Source organism: Epinephelus moara, chromosome 8 (genome assembly GCF_006386435.1).
Source record: "Epinephelus moara isolate mb chromosome 8, YSFRI_EMoa_1.0, whole genome shotgun sequence".
Taxonomy (NCBI): Eukaryota; Metazoa; Chordata; class Actinopteri; order Perciformes; family Serranidae; genus Epinephelus; species Epinephelus moara.
Genome location: NC_065513.1, coordinates 38,368,348 through 38,391,428, shown reverse-complemented (window position 1 = coordinate 38,391,428; position 23,081 = coordinate 38,368,348). Strand labels below are relative to the sequence as shown.

Below are 23,081 nucleotides of genomic sequence, written 5' to 3'. Positions count from 1 at the left end.
AGAAATTAAAAAATAAATTACTGTCTACCTGATGGGTTTTGTTTGTGTAAGATAAGTCATTTTTTTATTAGTCCTTTATGTCCTGTTTGTTGTGAACTGTCACAAATGTAAAAACCATAGTGATTTATTAGTGGCTGCAGACTAACTTCTGACCCAAACAAAAACCTGTTCACAGTTAAACATGTCATAACTGGAGCATTAAATGAAATGCAAGACTTTTTATGGAAAGAGTTCAGTCTTTTAAAGTTTATTGACATGAGAAAAACATCGGGATAATGTTTAAATACTCTACACAATAACGTTAATAATAAAACATGCACATGGAAAATATAATATACTGTACATAAATATTACATCGGGAAAAAACAAATCCTTTCTAGCTGGTGTCTAACGCAGTGCCTGTGTGTTTAAGATTTAGTTTGAGCCCAAAACCACAACTTGAGATGAGATGCCCTCTGACTGAGACAAACCTGATGTTTATAGTGCAAGAAAAGACACTTAATGGAAATTAATGGAATGCTCGACTCATGGCAGGTGTGGGTCTCTTCAGTATGGCCTCCACAGAGAAGGACAAAGACTCACTGGACGCCATCTTGGTCCCCACAGGCTTGGACAGAAAGTCTTTGCCGTACCTGTCGGTGATTTTCACGGCCTGAATGTCTTTGGCGGAGCCCTCCCTGAACTTTCGGGCGGCCTCCTCTAAGAGCTCTTTGCAGTACGGAGCTCCGAGCTCCAGCCCTGCCCCTCCGCTGGTTTTCTCACTCAGCGAGTGCTGGATGAGGGAGTGAAAGGAGTTGAGTTTCATGGAAAGCTTAGTGCTGTCCTTGCTCAGCTTGTTCAGGACTTGGCTGGAGTTTTGGGAATGAGAGTTGTTGGGGAAGGATTGTCCGAAGCTTCTCTTAGGTGGAGAGAATGCTGAGCACTCCCTCTGCCCCCCCTGGGTGACAGCGGGAGGTTTGGGATCAGCCCGTTGAGGGTCTGATGAATCCTGCAGTGCAGCTGCTCGGGATCCCTCCAGTTTGGCGGCGAGAGCAGCCGCAGCCTCCTGCTCTGGCGGCTGGCTCTCAGCAGGCATCACCTTCGGCTCCCACACAGCGCCTGGCTTCATGTTCTGCACCGCCGTGGCGTTGAACAGGCACTGCTGATAGAGCAGGGCATCACCCAGGTTGGCTGCACCGCGGGGCCACATCATGAAGCCTCCTCGTGATGGCTGCAGCGGGTAGTGGCGGTAGGTGGTGGCCACGCTAACATTGGAGGAGATTAGCTCAACGTTGGCCGAGGCGGCAGGGTACTGCATGGACAGATCCAGGCAGTTCGGGCCGAGGAAGTTGCACAGCTCTTTGGGCTGCGGCTCGACCTGACCTGCTGGTGAGTAGGCCGTCTTGTAGTTGTACTCTGCAGCGTGGTGGGCCATACTGTTGGGGAAGATGAGCGAGGCCGCCTGGCTGTTCTCCAGCAGCTCTCGTTCTTTGTACTCCCGCTCCAGCATGATGGTTTCCAGCTCCTTGTCGGCGAAGGCCCTTCTCTTCCTCATGCGATCGCTCAGCGGTGGGGGAAGAGACGGGTTGGCCGCCAGGAATGGATCAGTCTGCACCGGACGGTATCCTGTCATCAGAGGAACCCACAGTTAATTCAAGGTTTATGATTGTCAATGTGTTTTGGATTAAAGCTGATGTCGAGCATGCTGCAGAAATGTTCTCACTCACAAACATGCAAAACTGCAACAAAGAGGAATTTTAGTGTGGCTTGAAGAAAATATAAATCATGCTCAGCAATTAAATCATATTTGCATGTTGTGAGTGTCAGAGATGTGAATTATAGTAAACTTATTGCATGCCAAAAAGGTTTATCAAGTCACTGCTTACAGAGGTTAACAAGTCCTGATCACTGTTGTGCTGTTAGTGGAAAAAGACAGAAATCCAAGACAAGCTAGAGGAGAAACACAAGTTGTATCCGAGTTAAACAGGGACAGAGGACGAGCCAAGAGACACAGGAAAAGATCAGAAACATCTATTACAAAGAAATAAATAAAACATGTGTCTATTTGTCAGGTTTGCTGCCTTGTTACCTTCGAGGATGCTTTTGGCGAGCATGGTCGACGGTCGGATGTGTCGCTGATATATCGTCCTCCTCTCTGCTGGAATTTGTTTCCCAGATATTCCTTTCTTATCCTGATGAACAGAGAAAATAAAAAATGACTAAAGACGTGCTGTCAGGAGGTTTTTCTTAATCCTCTAAAATGCCTGATTTGTCACAGCTAAAGTCACATGTGTTTGGATAATATAATCCAACTCCTTCATAGTCAAGTTCTTAAAATATGAGTCACGATACTGATTAACTGCCTTTAAATATGTTAAAGCAGGATCAGCATGTTGAGAAACTGAACATAAGATGTGGCCTATCAGTTACCTTTAAGTTAAAGATAAACATTATGTTACATGCATTGCTTTGTGCCATTTTAAAAATGAGATAAATTTACAACTAAACCTGATTGCATTGCTACAAACTGCAGTTTTGGACCGTGTAATAAAAGTTATGCATTCAGCGTTCACACACATGCACGCACACACACTCAAACATAAAAACTCCCATCTGGTATCATCTTTAAAATACCACAGCTGACGTGGTTCATTATTTCACCGCAGACATTCTCAAATATTTGAATGTCACCACCACAGTCAAAACACACAAACACACACACACATATATATATATGGTGTTTAAGGACATCATAAAAGGGATTTGTATTTGTTTACAAGCAAAGATGGAAATGTATAATTGTCGGGATAGGCTGTAAGAGAACATTTCTTTTTACATTCTCCAATTAAACTGTGTAAATAAGCTTTTATTGATATTAAATGATGACTGTTTATTTGCTGGGACAACATTAGGAACCCCTCAGGGATCCTGACACGTCACTTTGAGCACCACTGATTGACATCCATGTTCATTTAGTCAAACAAAGAGTTAAGGTAATGCATATTAAAGAGCTACATTAAATCCTGAGCATGAATCTGATCCAATGCATGCTCAATCTTCAAACCTAAATCTATATCTAAAATTGGAAAGTCATGTTTAAATCGGGTTTTTTTAGCAGCTAATGTTTGACTTTGAAAAATAAAGACGGTAACTCTGTGTTGTCTGAAAGAAGAGAATTAAAATTATGCTGTACTGGTTGTTTACAACTGAAGCCATGCAGCATGTGTCACAGAGAACTTCTTCCCAGCTGTGATTTTTTTTTGTTAATTTATGTGCACTTATATAACTCAGCGGTGCTTGACGGTAACGCCCGATTTCTTTTATCTGGAGTGTATTACTACTGATATATCAGCACAGACAAACTTGTTCACCTTTTTATGCCTGTCATAGTCAGAAAAGGAATCGCTGATGTTGCACTGCAGCTCAAATCAATAAAAAAGAGCAAATAAAGACTTCATATTTGACTGTAATATAAAGATTAATTAGGTAAAATATGAGGACTGTTTGAAGCTTAAATGAAGTCACACTTTCTTAACCATTCAAAGGTCACAGGTCAGTAATCAGAGCGTCTAAATCTCCAAGTCAGAATGCCATAATCATGAGCTGGCCACGTATAAATAATGTGTAAGTGAACCCTATAAATCAGACGGTGGAGAGCGTGCAGTCTATAACCACTGCTCATAATGATACAAATATTGTTGTTGTGACATTTGATGATGATGTGTGTTAAATTTTAAAGACATGTTTGCATGTTTAACATTGATTTCCCCTGAAGAAGCCTGAGTAGACATGTGATGTGCAGTGTGTGTGTGGACAGCAGTGACTGAGCCACTGGATTCACAAAGTAAATAAAGCAGTGGTGAGAAGTGCTCCTGACTCAGGCTGTGAGAAGCAGGAACAACATTTCCTGGAAATCCTCTCAGCAGAAAAACGCAGAGGGACTAAACCTGAAGGCTTCTTAGGATTCAGTTGTTCATCCTGTGTGTTTAACAGCATTAGGTTACTGCTGTCATGAAATAAAGTGAAATAACTGATATTGTGGGGTCTTATTTTTTTTAATTAAGTGCTGCTGAATAAAAGCACTTGAACGCATCACAGCTTTAAAGCGAAGGTTCCAGTCTTTAATAACAGCATTGAAATCCATGCACATTCATCCACACACACTCCGGGCCTACCTCCGTAGCCTGCTGCCTCCTCAGGGCCACCTGCGCCGCCATCACCCGCTGCCTCTCCACCACCAGCAGGCAGTTGGCGCACTGGCAGTCCCTCCAGCGGCAGAAGCGCTTGTGTCCCTTCAGGCAGGACACCACGCCGTGGTTGCGGCAGCGCGCGCACTTCGGAGTCCGGCTCAGCTTCCTCTGGTCCCCGGGACACATGCCGCTGGGGCCCGGCTTGTCGTCGCCCTTGCTGCCGTCTCCGTCGTCCTCGGAGGCGGCGTGGCCGAGCGGCGCCGAGCCCGGGCGGCTGGAGGGGTCGGCCAGGTCGTCGCTCTCCGTCTCCAGGCTCTCCACGTCGATCTCGAACTCGCAACCGGCGTTGTCTGACATGTCTGTCCGAGTCCTCCGCCGGCTGTCTGTGCACCCAGGTTATGTCTGGAGACAAATAATTATGACTATTATTATGGGCGTTTTATTGCACTTGAATAAATGACCTAATAATAAATACACATCACCTCACGTGGAAGCAAAATTAATCCATAAATCTAAAATAACTGAGCTTGAATTATTTTCCTGATTGTTTAATCAACCTATGAGCAGTAGGGTATAACTTGTTTTTAAAATATTAACTAAACCATGCACAAATAAAAAAGATATTTGGAAAAAAAACTAATTTTATTTATTGATTTGCAAAAATATGTTGGAAAGATATTCCTTAAAATCTAGAAAGTGCAGAAAAACATCCATCAGTATATTATCAGTACTGTGGACAGTTTGCACTTTGTTTAAGATTTTGCAGAAGATAAAACTAGAAAAAAGCATATTTAATTTGCAGCCTACAAATGTCAGAAAGCAAATATGAAAATCTATTATTGGAAGCATAGAATAAATCACATCAAGAGACTCGTCATGATTGATCACATCAGCCCATTAACTGGTCTGTGTGCAACAAACCTCATAAAGTCATATTAATCCTCAATACTTGGCTCACTGCTCAAATTAACATGCAAACATAAGAGTCCATTTTACCTCCAGAGGTTGATGATCAAAGTCCAGGGTCTCTGCAGCAGCGTGTGACGCACACACACACACACATACATACACATACACAGTCCAGGCTTGTAATTAGCTGTTAATTGAGTGTGTGAATGAGTGTCAGTCTCCGCACGCAGACAAGTCTCCTCTGAAGGAAACACTCAGAGCGCCGCTCCTATGAACCGCTGCAGTCTGCGCTCTCTGCCCTCTGATTGGCTGCTCGCAAACACGCGGCGACCAATAGGATTACGAGCAGTTATCCGGGCGGGGAGGAGGGTTAACAGTAAGCATTCATTTGCCACAGCAGAGTTTACTCTGGAGTAATTTAACACGATTTTCATGTTTATAAAGTTAAATAATTTTTAAAAATTAAAAATAAATAAATAGTTTTTAGTGCCCCCGTGTAGTATTGATTTTAAAAAAACATTTCCCTTATAAAACACTGTTGTTTGTGTATTGCCACAGCTAATTATCAAAAACAAAGCTAGCTTGTGCCCTTAATAGTTTCTTTGTCTTTTTTTTACAGATGTTAAGATGTCTAACTTTTTTATTTATTGCCTGGGAGAAGATTGAATTTTCCTAATTCAGCGTGTGCAGCTCTTTCACCCCTCTGCAATGGCTTCCTGTGACTTCAACCAGAAATTAAGCTACACTGAAATTAATCAGTTATTTCTGAACATTTAAATTTTTATTTATCATGGTTGTAGGCCTGCAGGGATTCTTACATCACCCAACTGTAAAAATGTGTAACCCAAAGGCCTACGACAAATTCAACAAATGTTTTAACAACCTGCCAAGTCTACGGCCTGCACCTTTTCTCTAAAGTTTGCCAAACATCAATAGCGATGCTTGTCCTCAGTCTCCCTCGCGAAGCTAGCTGTGGAGTCCAAATCCAGACAGAAAAAAAGTCTTGGAGGGAAATATTGAATTTAATAGCCTAGCACATTGACAGGTTTGTTTACTGTCACTGCAAGGTATTCATAAACACTGCAGAGTAGCCACCTTATGGTAACATACTGATAATTACTAGTAATGTTGATAAACTGGCATCGTTGAATCAAATTAAAGGTTGCCTTGTACAAACTGGCAAAGGGACAATCGATGAAAACTAGCTTTTTAAGCTAATTCGAGTGCATTTACATGTGTGGGGGTTTTTTTGTACACAGTGTTTATTAATGTGCATTGTCCCTTTCAAATAAACTAAACTAAATTAAAAAACTAAACTAAAACATCATACACTGTGGTTGAATCATGTTTTGATTCTGAAAGATGAATCAACGTTGATTTCACAATGTTGTGTCAGTGTTTAGACGTTGTTTTAAAATTGTTTCAACGTTGAAATGGATCAATCTGAAATTTCAATGTTGATTTATGAGAGTTTTGTTAACCATTTTACAACCATCAGGATTAAACATTGTGACATAATTTCAACCACATTTCATCGTTGGAGGTCGGTTGTGTGCCAGCTGGGTTTAGACTTAATAAGGCTGAGTTACCTTTATTGTAAGGCTCAAATATATTTTGCAGCTCCACACAGATTAAAATTTTTTTGGACTAAAATAACTCCTCCGGTCGACCCCTGTCCTGACGTATTACTTTTTTGATTGGGTGAGAAGACACTTTATGTAATGAGGTGACAAACAGCCTGATAATAATTAGGTTGTCAAAGTAAAGAGAAATGTTAACTTAAAATAACTGATATCACCACTTTGGCATTCGCTGATGTGAAATCTATTCATCCATAAAATTTCAGTGTTTGCTAATTTAGCCCATAGATTTCTGTTGTGTGTTAAAGACGTGAAACTACTCTGAACAGGTAAATTAGGCCACAAATAATCTTTTAATTCAGACGTCTTTAACACTTTTCAGTCCAAGGACCCCTCAGCTGAGAGAGATCTGGAGCAGGGACCCCCTATTGAACTGAGTGGATGGAGGTTGTTCCATTTATTTATGTTAACGGTCCTTTCTTGCACCATAAACATCAGGTTTGTGTCAGTCAGAGGGCATAAGATGTGGTTTGGGGTCAAACTAAATCTTAAACACACAGGCACTAGATTTGACACTAGCTAGGAAGGATTTGGTTTGTTCAGTGTAATATTTATGTACACTATGTTATATTTTCCATGTTTTAATAACGACGACAGGCCATATCAACTTCAACCTGTTGCAAAGGGCAAAATGTTTGTGTGGCTTTGTGTTAATGTGTATTTTCAGACACATTTTGATTTTTTAAAGGAAGAACAAACATTTCAAACAATATTTTGGTGGCCCCCTGATGGGCCCCGGACCTCCTGTTGAAGGATAAAAAACACATGCAGTCCCCTTTTCAGATCAGTTATTTTCATGTAGGCTATTTTGCAATTCAACATATTTAATTTTTAGCTCTTATCATCTTGGAAATAATCCAGAAATCCTTTTTACAGATGTGCCAACAGCAGGTTAAAATCTGTATAGTTTGCAATAACGTAAGAATATCCCATGCAGTGCAGATCTGTTGAAACACAGCCTGTTATTAAGGTTTTAACCACACACATCAAGAACATACTATAGATCTCAGTGATGACATTATATACACTGTATCCTGCACAAAGTGTCTGATCTCTGTCAGTATATCATGTTTACACAGATGACAGATTAAACGGCCGTGCTGCCACAGAGCAGATAGACAGGTGATAAATGTGTCCTGCAGCTTGTTACAGTCTGTGCTGCTGCCAGAGCCCACTCAGGATGATTACAGTGTTTTCACAACAATCACACCTGACTCAAAAACACCATGTCAGCATGCACACACACACACACACACACACACACACACACACACACACACACACACACACACACACACACACACACACACCTTAAATATGCTGCCTCAACCTTTAATTGATCTCAACACTAAAGGCAAGTTTTCCCTTAATTCTTAACCCCTGAAAAAACCCTTAACTCATATATCACACAGTGACCCTTAAGTCAAACCCTTAGAAATATAAGAAACATTTTACGTTTTAATTTAAAACCGATACAAAAATTAGGACATTTAATCCCTCTAAGAATAAAAGCACACATCTGCTTTTAAAACCTTTATTTTTGCAAAACTTTAACGTACATTGCACAGCCTATGTTACTTATGGTATTACCTTTATCAGAATAATAATTTAAAAGAATAAATCGGGTTAAATTCGTGTACAGTACGTCACATACCTCATTTTGGGTGTGTGACCGGTGACTCCTGAATGTGCACAACTTTCTATGTTTGGCTCTTTGTTTGCAGCTTGTTGACTGAGAGCCTGAGTCAAAAACAAAAAAGAGACATCTTAACATTTACTCAGCGCCAACTGACTTCCATGGGAACTGACAACGGGACAATGCAGGCATCCACGCGGGCTTCTGCAACGTGGAAAATAATGTTGACTCAAACCTTTTGTCCGTTTAGGGACTTGTGATGTGAAATTAACGAACTAAGCGACGTTTTAAAAAAGGGAGAATACACTGTGTAGTGTATTCAGAATAAAAGGTAGGGTGTCGTGTTTGGCTTGGAAATAGTTTCACAGCTTCAAAATAAAAAAAATAATAATAAAAAAATAATAATAATAAAATAAAAAATAAAATGAAATAAAACAAAATAAAATAAAATTGAATTAAATTAAATTAAACAAAAAACTAAAGCAATATTTAAGTGCAAGAGGCCTATAGTGGCATTTTAAAATGAAATAGTTTCTTTTATTTTCTTAATTTCAGCTATTAAACTTTTTTATACGTATTTTGTAGCCTATATAAAAACACTGAAAATGCCTTTTCATAGCTGGTATCCTGCTAAAAAATCTAGTTATTTTTTATTTATTTATTTTACTGTAATCGTTTTTATACTGTCTATAATGGAATTATTAATAACCTAATTATAACATTATTATGTTTTATTAAAAATGGTTTATATCTGCCAGGCTTGTATTTGTTCAGGAATCTGTTTACTGTTATTTCATGGATTATTTTCATACGTCGTGGCTTTGTATCTTTAATTGCTTCACTATTTTAAATTCAAATTTAATTTATTATCCTGTCAGAAAATCATTGTGGCCGTAGAGTTGTAGAAAAACACATTTTCAAGTCTGTAATTAAATGTAGAAAAACATTGTGTCTTCTGAAAGTGGTTGATTTGATGTAATTTTTTCTCCAGCTGAGGTCAGTGCCTCCTAACGGCTCCTCCATGTGTTGGAGGTGAAGACGTCAGGCCTGCAGGTGCAGCTTTATTTGCCACTTCGTCTTAATTTATTACGGAGGTTATGAGCGGCCACCCCGGGGTGCAGCTTCCACACCAGGAATGCTTTGATGTCGGGAGCTGCAGGACGGTCGGACAGGAGGATCCGCACCGAGCTGGACCCTCCAGGTGAAACGTGTTGTCTGTGTCCGCGGGCTCATTATGGCTGTGTGGGGCGGGGGGCCTCCACAGGTCCTTGAATGGGGTTCCAGGAATCTTTTAGGATCTTGCAGGGTCCCTTGAAGGAATCTCATGCATGCTGTAAAGACATCCAGGGTTAGGCCTGTGTCCCGGAGTGTCTAGAAGAGGCTCAAAGGAACTTTATTCAATATTACCTGGAATCCCTTCAAGGTAGCTCCTTGTGTGCCCCTTCAATGACTCCCCATACTCCTGGAATTTATTCAAGAATCACTGCAAACTCCTGAGAGATCCACAGAATCCTCAAGAGACCCTGAAATTAATGCCTGGAACCCCTTCAAGTACTCCAGGAGCTCTTCAAGAATCCCCATAACTCTGCTAAAGGCCTGAAACGCTCTCAGTATTGCCTGGAATCTATTCAAGGACCCCAGGACCCTTCCAATGATCCCTGGATCTCATGCAGTGATTCTGAAATCTCTCCAAGGACTCTGAAAACTTCTAAAACATCCAAAGACCCCTGAAAAGATCACTGGAATCCCTGTAAAATGCCTGGGATCCCTTGACTCTTCAAAGACCAGAAGTGGAGCTTCCTCAAACCCCCATAAAGGACCCTTAAAACTCCTGAAAGAACCCAAGACCCTGCAACAGGCCCTGAAATTCTAAAAACAACACCTTGCATTTTCCTTGAAGAGAGTCTATTTATTCCTAAAAAAGTTAGCTCCATGTGGGGGTCTGGAAATCTCTAAGGAGTCCATGTGGAGGTCTCGTGAATCCTTAAATGGATTCCAGGCACAGACTTTCAGAGTCTTTACAGAGTTCTGGGGGTTCTTCACGGGTTCCCAGAGTCCCTTGGACTGGTTCCAGGCATTACTAAAAGGGTCTCAGTGACCTTTAGAAGTTTTCAGGGTCCTTGAAGAGGTGTCAGAATCCTCAAAGGAGATCCAGGGATCCCCAAAAAGATTTCAGGCATTACTTAGTGAGTTTCAAGGGTCTCTGGGGGGATCCAGGAATCCTTGGCAGGTGCCTGTGGGTCCTTTAATGGATTCCAGGAATTACTGAACAGGTTTCAGGTCTTTGTAAAGGTATGGAGATCCTTGAGGAGTTTCCAGGGATCCTTGAAGGGCTTCTAGGTATTACTGAAAGAATTTCAGGGGTTGTTGCAGGGGTCTGAGGAGGTTTCAATAATCCTTAAGGGTGTTCAAGTTCCAGTGAAGGATTTTTAAAGGGATTCCAGGCATTTTTAAAGGGGTTCCAGGGATCCTTGAGGAGTTTTCAGGAAATCTTCAACATATCCCAGGCTTTACTAAAAAGTTTCAAGGAACTTTGAAGGTGTTTGGGGGTCCATGGGGTGTTTTATGGATCCTTGAATAGATTCAGTTTTTAGTAAAACTGTTTCCTGGGCCAGTGCAGGGGTTTTTGAATCCTTGAAAGGATTTAAGGTGCTACTGAAGTAATTTCAATGCCTTTTTTTCTGCAGGGATGTGGGGCTACTGCAGTACTTTCCAGGGATCAATCAAAGGGTTCTAGGTGTTACTGAAGGAATTTCAAGGGTCCTTGTAATGTAGGAGTGTGCACAGATGTTTGAAGGGACCTCAGACATGTTAATGTACAAATACGAAATAATAAAAACTTTTCAATTTTTTATTTGTTCAAAAAATGTTGCAAACCCTGGTTTTAAATCTGTCTCTTCAGTATCAGAACATTTTGGGAATCTATTGTCACCTTGAGGTGTTGTTTGTGTCCCTGAAGGAGCCACTGTAATATGTTGTTTGTCTTGTAGGCCTCGCTCCAGTGTTTGTTTTTCTAAAACAAGGGAATATCTGTCCAAAAAGAAGAAGCTCTTTATGTACATGTTTATTTAGGGTGCTGCCTCTGGACGTGAGTCAGTACACAGGCTTTAACTGATGCTGATCCTTTTAATGGGCTCGACCTGCAGAAAGACACAGACACATAATGACACTTTCTCACACGCTGTCCAGTTTACCTTTGGGGCTGATTGAAACAACAGCATCTTGTTGGAAGTGTCCCGCTGTGCAGGCCGTAAAGTGTAACAGGAGCTGTGTATAGACAGAAGAGCAGACTGGGATCACTGGGATCACTGGGGATCCTGTTATGTTAATTAGCCTCTGATGGACCGACAACACATGCGGCTGAATACAAAACCAGGCGGGACGACATTTGTCTCTGTCTGACACCTCGACCTCTCCTGGAAAATGTGCAACAAACAGGAGGACGTGTCCTTCAGCTGCAGAGGAAGTATTCAGACCCTTAACTTAAGTAAAAGTACTGATACCACACTGTAATATTACTCCGTCCTGCACTGAAAATGTCACTTTAAGTATTCAAATAAGTCTGTATTACTAGCACTAATGGTTATTTTCATTATGGAATAATGTCGATTGATTCTTCTGGTTTGAAAACAATTGAAAACAGTGACACCTTCACAGCGTTTGCTCTGTCCAACTAACTGCAAAATTATTTTTTTTTAAATTAAATACAAATTATTTAATGAGAAGACATTTACATTTCTAAAAGTGTAACCATGAAAATCAGCTCACCACTTCATCCACTAGTAGATTCAGCTGTGCTTGTATAAACTGTTGTTTGATTTGTAAAACAGTTGTTGTGTAGTAAAAAGTGCCCTAATAGAATATTTCCCTCTGAAACATCGTTGAGTATAAGTGTGAAACAGCATTAAAAGAAGGTAAAGTAAAGTATAAGTACCTCACATTAGTACTTATTCTGCTTCCTGTTTACACTGTGGTGAATAAGAATGTGAGTCATTATCAGTAACATCTTACCTGAGGGCAATATAAGCAAAAAAACAAATAAATATGCTTTTAGGAAAACCTTACTTTAGGTTTCACCTTATAAACCCTTAAATATTATCATTCAAGTTATAGTTTTGATAAGATGTAGGCATGCAACAAATGCATCTTATAAAACATGATGAATAAACAGTTTAGACTTGTTTTCTGTTTATAAACGTATGTTTGATGATGCATGGTGCATGACTTCTCCCTGCTGTATTTGATGAAGCTGCATCTGCTGCCGGTACATGCATGTTGTCATTAAATATCCTGAAGGAAATTCTTGTGCCAGAGAATGCTTCAAATTACAGTAACACTAAGTATGGTAACCACAGTTTCAACGATTCACAACCAGTAACAACCAGTGGGTTCCCTCGGTCAGGGTCACACAAGTATACAAAATAGAAGTGTTTCCAAGGAGCAGAAGCAAAAACCAGTGCCTAATAAAGTCAATAGGAGCAGTATTGTGTAGTATCCTGCAGGCCTGAAGATGGTAGTAGTAAAAATACCCATTTTGCCCACTAGGCGGCAGACTGCAGCAACTTCCAGTGATGAAAGCAGCCTCAATAGAAGAAAAGATTAGAAATCACATTCTCAAAGTGACTTAGAAACACACAGTGTGGTTGTCTTTTTTGGACTGGTTTGGTAAAGCTGTAGAGACAGTGATGAAATAAATAATCTTTCCACCCTTAAGAACAACTGCTAAAATACCTTTAAGCAAAGATCAGGATTAAAAGCTGTGGAGACGTTGAGAAAAATTTGATAAAAACTCCCTTTATCAATCATAAAAATGCAACAACATCAGTCCTAAAAATGTTTTTCTTTCCTCGTTTGACTGCTCTGACTAACCTAATTTGATATTAATTTTGTTTGACATACAGGGGTGTAAATATAGACAGTGCAGGGGGTGCAGTTTCACTGGGGCCTGTGGGGAGGAGGGGCCTTATTGCCACCTGAAAATATGCACGTGGTCAAAGAAGAACTCATGTTAAATCTTCAAAAGGCAAAACCATCTCCATCATGGTTTTCTGTCTTTGTAAAATAGTATCAGTCTGTAACAAAAGTATCTGTTCATTCTACATAAACTATAAAAAAAATACTTAGATAAACTAATAATTTCCTACTTTCTTTTGTAGTTCTTGTCATATACAGATATGTTATGATGATTGCTGGGCAGTATGTAAGTTGGTGTTCAATATCAAGTCTCTGTTTAATCATGTAATGAGATGATATGATTTACAGCAGCTAGTTTAGGTGCAAAATCTAAAACTGTGTGTGTGCTTCATAACTAGTAACCAGGGTACAACAGGGGCCCATGTAATCACCCCACTGCTTTATGCTAAGCTAAGCTATGCTAACTAACTGCTAGCTCCAGTGTTATATTTACAGTGAGTACTGGAGAGCGATAATCTTATCTAATTCTATGAAGAAGAAAAAAACAGTCTGCATTTTTATACTCAGGGTGCTCAAAGTGTGGATGACTGAGCACCAATTTAGAGAGTCAGCATATGATTGAGGGTCGCATAGGGAAATATCACACAGCTCACTTCCACATTAGACTGCTGATTTGTACACCAAAAGTGCTAACTTAAGCTAACAGCACTAACTTCATAACTAGTACCCAGAGTGCACTGGGGTCCTTCATAATAGTGTGCACTGGGGCCTAACTACCTTACACCACTGTTGAAATAACAAAATATTTCACTAATGACAACATATTATTTCTTTATTTTATTTCCAATGTATTTATAAGCTTTATCTCTTCATATATTCTGCTCTAAGTCTCCAGTGTGTATGTTCAGTCATGAGATTTGGCCTTTGACATAAACATGATGTAGGTGTGTTTCACCACTAGATGGCAGCATTTGACAGGTTTAAACCAAAGGAGATGGTCAAGAGGAAACGAGGAAATAATTTTGTTTCTGCAGGTCTTCATTAGTCAAATGGAGATTGTTTTTATTGATAAATTATTGTGTTGTTGTATGTGTAAGATTACTTTAAAGTTAGTATCTTTCTCTCTCTCACACACAGCTTGACTTGTAGTGGTTAACAGCAAGATGAAGATCAAGATGAAGATTAACTCTGCTGTCACACAGAGTCTGAAATTTGCCTTGGGCCCTGCACCCATGCTGCAGCCAGAGAAATACAACATACAACATAGTGCATAGACAAGTCAACATTATACCCAACATACTGTAGCAATAAGAAACACAAAAAGATATTTTTTCTTGTGACAAAGTATCTTTACACTGTGCTATTGCTAGTTTTACTGAAGTTAAAGATCTCATTACTTCATCAAAGCAGTCTCCAGCTGCTAATTTACAAGTAAAATTCAGATTCTTGTATCTACTTGTGTCAGGAGTGACTCCTAAAGAAACCAACCAGTGACTCAACACTGCAGCTTAATTACAAACCTCTTGTGAGCAACAACAGCAACTCAGACGAGCCAATAAGATTGCCAGACGGGTCCAATAGAAAGATGCTCTGCCTGTAAGCTCATCTCTTTTAAAACATCAAAATGACCTTCATTCAAACGTTTTTCATTTCTTAAATTGTTTTAAACAACGACACCTGCACAGGTAACGTCAGACTCTGAACACTATAACACATGTGTCAATACTATTTATTTATATAATGTAGTTTTCTATATTACATCAATCCATTACTGGAAATCAGTGGTTGAATCTAACCACGTTTACTCAAGGGCTGTACAAATTAGATTTCTATTTTATGCCACTTTATACAACACTCTTTACCTCACAATTATCTGACAGCTTTAGGTACTTTTCAGATTACAGTTTTCATCCCCGTCTGTCCAGAGAAAATGATCCAAATTTGGTGATTGTAAATGTATACATTTCTTATAAACTGAAGGGTGAAGTGTTCCTTTATGTGCTGGGAAAATCCTCCTAACTCTAAATAAACTCTTTAAAAACTCTCTTGGATCAACTGGACAAAGTATCATCACAAAGCTGAGAACAGGGCTGTTTTTCTGACACCATGAAAAGTGGTTACAATTACTTTTACTTTTTGTACTTTAAGTACATTTAGCTGATACTTTAACTTAAGTAAGGGTTATGAATGCAGGACTTTTACTTGTACTGGAGTATTTTACAGTGTGGTATTAGTAAAGGATGTGAATACTTGTACCAACATGGCCCAACGCTGAGCTGCAGCCACGTATATGCACGCTTCTTAATGCTGAACTGATGAAAATGAGAAGTCATATAAGCTTTGAGATACAGGCCACAGTCTACAGTCCTTTGGGTTTATCCACATGATCATGATTTGAGTGTTACTTTTATGTTTTCTAGTGATATTTGGGGCTTTAAAAAATCCTGCATGTTCAGATGTGTGTGTCAGAGCTGCACTTTGTCAGATACTCCATATGTAAAATGGTACAGTTGTGATAAGCTGCATATTGCTCAGGCATTTAGTCCTCAAAAGAACACTAATTATTGTACGATTTAGGGTTGCAACAGTATGAGATTTCCCCTGTATATTAATATACTATTGGTAGTACTAATAGTTACAATGACCTTTAAAGATATGAAAACAAATGGGTTTTTTTGTGGTTAAACACTTGATCATAATTGAAAACTGAAACCATTTTTAGAAGTATAGAGGTGTGTGAGAAGTCTGACCGACAGCAGAGGAGGAAAGCAGATGTGCACACACGGGTGATATACTCCGTCCGATTGCTTTATTTTTTCCACAATACCGTGCTAATAACCATAGATACTACTTCTAATTGTTATATCAAATTCAGTATAACATTCATTACCAGGCGCAGTCTGTTTTATCCACCATTTTAGTTCATTTTAGAAACTCTTGTACTTGTTGTGGCGCTGGTTTTTGCCTCTGCTCCCTGAAAACACCTCTTATTTTGTATATTTGTATATTTTGCCAGATATTTAAAACTCTACTGTTATAAAACTGGGCTCAGTGACTGACCATGACCTCAGGAACTCACTGGCTGTCTGGTTGTGAATCATTAAAACTGTGGTTGCTGTAATTTGAAGCGTTCTCTGGCACAAGAGAAATAAAGTTCTATCACACAGTATGAATACCAACAATTTTCATATCACAGTACAGTTTTTTATCTATCATTGCAACTCTATATGTTTCAGCTCACTCATCTCCAGTGGTGGAAGTACTCAGATCTTTAATACTGTTACAAGCATTCAAAATTGAACGCTAAGTAAAAGTACTTGCCTCACAATATACTTTAAGTACCAAAATTAAAAATACTCATTAGGCAGAATTTAATGTTGCAGCTGGTAACCTGCTTAATGTGTAATAATATATCATAATTTATTTGTTAATTGTATTTTGGAGCAATAATCTGAGTCTGCAAAGTTGTCAGACAAATGTAGTGGAGTAAAAAGTACAGTATTTAATCTCTCAAATGTAGTGGAGTAGAAGTATAAAGTAGGAGAAAATGGAAATACTCAAGCAAAGTACAAGCACCTCAGGATTGTACTTCAGTACGTGAGTAAATGTACTTGATTACTTTACATTACTGCTTGTCTGATTTTACTTATGAAGGGTATAAAATGAGTCAAATGCTTCACTAAAATATTGAGAAACCTGCTGAATTTAACATAACACTGAATGATTACTGAACAAGACCAAACAATAAAAACAGACTTATTAATACCACATGACATTTTCTCCTCACATATCATCATAACCTTTAATTAAATAATCAGTAACAGTCAGTGACACAGGAGACAACAGACTGATCCATTTGGGAAACTCAGATTTATTTGGCATACTCTTCACATGCATTGATGATCCTTAACATCGAAACTTTTCACAGTACTAAACATGCTTGCAGGAAGTAGATGACAGACTTTGAAAACAACGTTACATTCATCCGTTTTTGGTCGTGTCCACGTGACATCTTGAAAGCACGAGCTGGTGACGTTAAGAGGATTAACGTCACCTTATCAAAGGGTGATTGCTTGACACAGTTCAATTCAAACAAGACAGGAAAAAGACCCCTTTACACACACACACACACACACACACACACACACACACACACACACACACACACACCGGATGTCCGTCCACAATAATACATTTTTGGTGTCCCCTGCTGTATTAAATCCATCAGCAGCTTCTTCAGGTGGATGAGTTCAGGATGCGGGAGTCTGCGGAGTCGGAGCGCTCTTCGTACTCCTCATCAGGCGAGTACAGGCCGGGTTTGGGCCCCAGCGTGCAGCTCTCCTCCTGGATGCTGATGCGCTGCTCCTCGGACGGTCTGGAGGGGAGGATGGGGGAGCTGCGGAACACGGAGCCACCGGGGCCGGTCGGGGCCGCGGGGGAGAACGGCGACACGTACTGGGCCGCCGAGCGGAGCTGGTACTGCTGCTGCAGGGCCATGGTATTCCACAGAGTCACGTCGTTGTGCACGAAGGGGCTGGCCTGGCTGCGCGTCAGAGAGTTGCGCAGCATGAGCGGGTAGCGCGTGGGCTGCGGGAAGGACGGGTGCTGCAGGGGGACACCCAGCGGGCCGGTGGACACCACGCCCGATGAGGAGTCGGATGTGAACCGGAGGGACTCGGGGACGCGGAAAGCGGAGCCCACCGACCACTTGGCGGAGGAGGTCACCGGGTGGTAGGAGCCCAGCGTGTGCTCGAACAGGTGTCCGTTTGAAGGAAGCAAAAGGGCGTCTGGGTGCGCGTCTGCGTGCGGGTGCGCGCTCCCGTCAGGACTCCGGCTGGACAGCAGCACCTCGATGGCCCCCACCAGATCCCCCCCGCAGCCCCTGAGGATGAGCTCCAGGACAGGAGGCTTGTGAGCGGGGAAGATCTTCTTGAGGACCTCCAGCGGCGGCCGGTTGGCCCGGAGGCTGAAGGGCAGGTTGATGGAGCCGGCGAGGCCTTCAATGAGCACGCTCTGCTCCCCGGGGCTGACGGGATACTTCTGAGGACTCTCCGCTTTGGCCTCCTTCTCAGTGCTGCCGGCTTTGGGGAGGCTGTAGCGGCTCTCCTCCGGGTGGGAGGGCGTCTCTGGAGGCTCCGGGGTGTAGCAGGAGTTTGGTTTGGAGCCTTCAGGGGAGCTCACCGGGTCCTGCTCCTTCTCACTGGAGCTGCCCCCGTTCTCCCCCCCGGACCCCTCATCAGCACCGTCCTCTGTCGGCTCTGCAACACAAGGGAGCAGTCAGGGAACAAGTCTGGGCAGTGATCACACATGTCAGCCTGCAGGAGAGGCGTGCACAGTATTAAACAAACATTAGTCACTAATCTGATTTAAGAAACAAGTATTTTCTGCACTTCTCTTCTTGCAGACTCCAAAGCTCTCCTCAACAGGAAACGCAACACACAATCAATCACTCCCCAGCTTGTCTCCAACACAAAGACTGATGTGGCTTTGCTTCACTTTCTCCCCTCCACAGCTGTTAACACAAAGTGCTGACTGTGTGTCAGTGAGGAATCTACCGTCGATGCCTTTTGACCACATTTTGTAAACAGATCGCTTGTTGCTCGGTAACATTTCATCTGAAGTTGACCTCCTGCGAGAAATATGGCGATGACATTCGATCGGTGCTGTCCGCCGCTGATTACTGTAATCTTTTAAACCACTCAGCTCCGTGTGTCAGCGTGGAGATGGAGCTGGTGTGGAGTCAGCTGCTTGTGTCCAAATGTTTTAGTCTCACAGAACAAGAGGGGTCAGGTGAATGTGGGAAAACAAGTAGGTCCAGATGCACTGAGGGACATATTCAGCTATTCAGTAATTATTATTATTATGATGATGATGTAGGAGGATTTACTGAGCACATTATCTTTTCATAAAAACCTTAACATTCGCCACTTTTCTCAACAACAAACAGAAGGGGAAAATAGTGATGTAGCCCTCCTGAAATTAAAACTGTTATTAAAAAATAAAAAAAATAAAATAAAATAAACAGATTGAGGGCCTTCAAATGACCACGTCTCAAATATTAGCAAAAATTAAAATAACGTGAAATAAACAGGATATTTTTTCTGAATAACTGTTTGGGATTTTTGTAGGCATATATAAAATTATATATTTTTTTTTTTTTAAGAAAAAAGAAGAAAAATGCAATTTTCAATAAATAAATAGGCTAAATCTAAAATATATATGTAAGAAAATATCAGTCAGTTAAAAATACCAGAACCAGGAGTTAATTTGCAAACCAGATAAAAGATATTGTTAAAACAAATAAACCATCCCCAGTTTGATTGATATTTCCTTAAGTGCACAATAATAAAATATGATTTATTAAAATCTATTTTTTTAGAGATCTTATTTGAAAAAACAAACAAACACCATTTGATTGATTGTACTGCATGATTTAGAAAAATAAATAAAAACGAAGCCATCTGCAAATCTGCAAATGAAGCCCTCTCATCCCTAAAAATAATTCAGATATTTTTCAAAATATTTCTGTAAAAATGTTTAGTTTTTATTTTGTCCTTTTGCTTCCTAATAATAGATTTAATAAAACATTATTTTCTTTCATGGTCACTTATCTGTTTTCTTACATCTAAGCCTCTCATGCTGCTGTAAAATGTGAATTTCTCCCCTGAGAATCAATACAGTTGATATTTCTTATCTGTTTTTGGTGATTTAAAAAATCCCCTGAAAGTGGTTTGAATGAGTCTTTTCATTTGTAAATAAAGCAAAATTAAGAGGAAAATGTGTTTGAGTTGATTTTATGTAGCTAAAATATTACTTAAAAATATACACAAATGACATCATGTTAAGGTAGTTTGTATTTTTCTGCATTTTTTAATTTTATTTTTTATTTATTTGCATTTATTTATTAATTAAAGGAATGCGTTGAATTTTCTAAATTTCCAATTAAGAGATTTTTGTGACATAATTTTCCTGCAGGGTTGTGTGAAATGTTAAAAACAATTCACACAACAGACAGACTGTGTAGCCTACTGGTAAAGTAGTCCCGTGATAATGTGGCTGTCTGTGATTAATTTTATTTTTATTTGTTAGTAGTAGCATCTCTGTAATAATGGTAGAGGTAGCTTAAAATTATTTCTATCATGTTTTTTCTGCTAACTGTTGCCACTTTACATCATTTTCATTGCATTGAATAAAATTAATAATTCATGATAAATTTAAACAGTTAAAGTCAGACTTGTCTCCCGCAGCTCTTCCCGTCTTTTTCCTCCCACCTGTGCATGTCTGTGCTCCGGCCTGCACCGGCTCCGTGCTGCTCCACCTCAGCTCCAGCTCCTCCGTCCTCGGCGGGGCTCCCTGGTTCCCCTCGCCGGCCCCGGGTATGCCGATGCCGGGCAGCACTCTTAGCGACTCCGGGATGAGGCTCTCCAGACTCTCGTTGGCCTGCTGCCTGCGGAGCGCCACCTGCGCCGCCATGACGCGCTGCCGCTCGATGATGAGGATGCACTTCTCGCAGGTGCAGTCCTTGAAGCGGCAGTAGCGCTTGTGACCTTTGAGCCACGAAAGCACGCCGTGGTTCCGGCACCGCGCGCACTTGGGGGTCCTCTGCAGCGGGGCCCGGGGCTGAGACACCGGAGCCCCCATGTACAGGTAGGGGGACCCGTAGCCATTCATTCTGTCAACGTGTTTTCCAGGACGCGCAAATTCATCTGCGGAGAGGCGAGGCGGAGCGGGAGTGTTGTTGTCAGAGGCAGCAGCAGCAGCAGAGAGATGGAGCTGGATGGAGCTGCTCTGCCACACGCATGACAGGATGAGGAGAAGAGGTGTTGGCTTGTAGTGGAGGATCCACCTTTCCCCCGGCTGACAGCACAGATATGCATCAGGGCTGACACGCACTTATGGAGACGAGTAACCAAACGCTGTCACTCGCGTCAAAGCACGCTGCAAAAAATGTCCCTGTGGGACTGAAAACAAAAACCTGCCAGTGAGGATCAGATAATGTTTCCCTGTAAGGTTCACACGTTTGTAGAGTTTCCTCTTAAAAACGGGACAATAACTTTCTAGAGAAACATTCTGCAGTGGGAACACATATTATCTCCATGTTAGAGCTTTTAAGACTTGATGAAAACTTGAGATTCTTCAAAAAGCACATGAGCTTTATTGATGGGAAGCTGCAAGATTATCTCCAGAAATGATCCCAAAAAGGTCAAACTGCAGGACAGGCCTGTGATATGTGAGTCCCTGCATGTAACAAACATGCCTTAAAGGATTTTACAAGGGTTGCAGGAGTTTAAAATGTCTGTTTTAGTATTCAACATGAAACAAAACACAACATTTACTCAAAATACCATCATAAATATCTCACATGATCTACTCTGTTGATGCTCAGTATCAAAAAGTTGGCATCCCAGCTGTCAGAAGTTGCCTGTGATGAAACATTATATATATAATATGCAGGAAAATAAGGAAAACAGAGTACCTGTATGAAACTAATATCCATTAAAATGTTCAGATACAGTTAAAGACTACAAGTCAGTTTCTCTTCTAATGGCAATTTTTAATATCCAACAGTTCAACATGAAAAATAACACTGAATTCAAACTCTAAACAGCGTCATAAAAGCCCTAAAAATATGTGTAAGCCTACATTTGGAGCCCAAACTGAACTGTCCTCTTAAGCAATAATGATTTGGACGCTCCAGCTATAATGAGACATTTTAACTTCATGCAGGGAAACTGAGTGTGTGCATGAAACAAGGTGACAGTTTAAACTTTTAGGTTAAGTTTAAGAGACAAAATGCATGAGTTAGTGCTTTTGTAACTGGCACAACTTTGTAGATTTTTCAAGAATGATGCATAAAATCATATTTTGTTAATTAACATGCAACAAAATGTCAAATTTAATTTGAAAATAGCATCGGAAAAAGACACATGTATGCCTTTTAGTTTAAGCCCAAACTCAAATATCAACTGATTATTAAAATATGTATTATAAATAGTATAATAAATATGACCTCCAAGCTATTATAAATGAGACATTTTATAGACTGTATACAGGATTTCATGCAACAGATAACCACTTAAACTTTAAAAACTGAAGTTTAAAAGACAAACTATCATCATTTCGTGCATTTTTATTGGCACCCCAATGCAGATTATTCAACTATAAAGCACATATTTCTTATGTTGACGAGTCAAAATGTGAAAACACACTAAAATTAAGCGTATAATAGCATCAGAAATACATACTGCAAATAATGTGTGTAGCCATGAGTCGACTGAACATCAGATTTGATGTCTGAGCTGTAAACATTGAGACATGTGCATGAAACAAACAATTAAACATTTACAGGATTTAAAAAGACTGAATGCACATGTGCTTTTTCTCTAATTTTAAAAAATATGACATGGAATTTACATTTAAGAGTTCAACGTGGGGAAAAAATCCACATTTAACAAAAAAAAATAGAATAAAAATACTTAAAAGATGTGATAACCTTTAGTCTGAGCCCCACAACTCAAAGGTTTCACTCAAATGTGACAAATCTTACATCACTCTGCATATATATCCCCCAAAATGTTCATTTTTAGGAAATGCCACAAGCATAATGCACCCAGAGAATGATTTCATTTCTATTTTAAAACTCATGATATTAGTGTATGTTCCCCTGCAGGCCCAGGCTGCAGGACTTAATTCGCACAAAGTGCTCGCAGCTTCTCGCAGCGTTTACACAATCGTACATAACTTAGATGATTAGGTCTCTACATGTATAAAAGCCCTTTGGGAACTATGTCGAGGATGCTGATATGTCCCTTC

At 40.3% G+C, this 23,081-nt stretch overlaps 2 protein-coding genes across 2 annotated transcripts; both read right to left on the bottom strand.

The window, feature by feature from the left end:
- Nucleotides 1–228: 228 nt before the first annotated feature.
- dmrt2a (doublesex and mab-3 related transcription factor 2a) lies at nucleotides 229–5,316 on the bottom strand. Its single transcript, XM_050051859.1, has 4 exons — nucleotides 5,166–5,316; nucleotides 4,155–4,571; nucleotides 2,069–2,171; nucleotides 229–1,605 (listed from the first exon to the last, which is right to left on the bottom strand). The coding sequence occupies exons 2-4, from the start codon at nucleotides 4,524–4,526 to the stop codon at nucleotides 509–511; spliced, it is 1,572 nt and encodes a 523-aa protein (XP_049907816.1). The 5' UTR covers nucleotides 4,527–4,571; nucleotides 5,166–5,316; the 3' UTR covers nucleotides 229–508.
- An 11,811-nt stretch (nucleotides 5,317–17,127) lies between these two features.
- On the bottom strand, nucleotides 17,128–21,120 carry dmrt3a (doublesex and mab-3 related transcription factor 3a). The gene is made up of 2 exons (XM_050051872.1): nucleotides 20,540–21,120; nucleotides 17,128–18,526 (listed from the first exon to the last, which is right to left on the bottom strand). Exons 1-2 carry the CDS (start codon nucleotides 20,937–20,939, stop codon nucleotides 17,505–17,507), a joined length of 1,422 nt encoding a protein of 473 aa, XP_049907829.1. The 5' UTR covers nucleotides 20,940–21,120; the 3' UTR covers nucleotides 17,128–17,504.
- Between the last annotated feature and the right edge of the window lie 1,961 nt (nucleotides 21,121–23,081).

Excerpts from the sequence above, each read along its gene's own strand:
- dmrt2a (XM_050051859.1), bottom strand. The coding sequence starts at position 4,526 with ATGTCAGACAACGCCGGTTGCGAGTTCGAGATCGACGTGGAGAGCCTG. Across the intron at positions 2,172-4,154 it reads GGAGGCAGCAGGCTACGGAG|GATAAGAAAGGAATATCTGG; the intron begins GTAGGCCCGGAG and ends TCTGTTCATCAG. Across the intron at positions 1,606-2,068 it reads CGCCAAAAGCATCCTCGAAG|GATACCGTCCGGTGCAGACT; the intron begins GTAACAAGGCAG and ends CTCTGATGACAG.
- dmrt3a (XM_050051872.1), bottom strand. The coding sequence starts at position 20,939 with ATGAATGGCTACGGGTCCCCCTACCTGTACATGGGGGCTCCGGTGTCT. Across the intron at positions 18,527-20,539 it reads CGGAGCACAGACATGCACAG|AGCCGACAGAGGACGGTGCT; the intron begins GTGGGAGGAAAA and ends CTTGTGTTGCAG.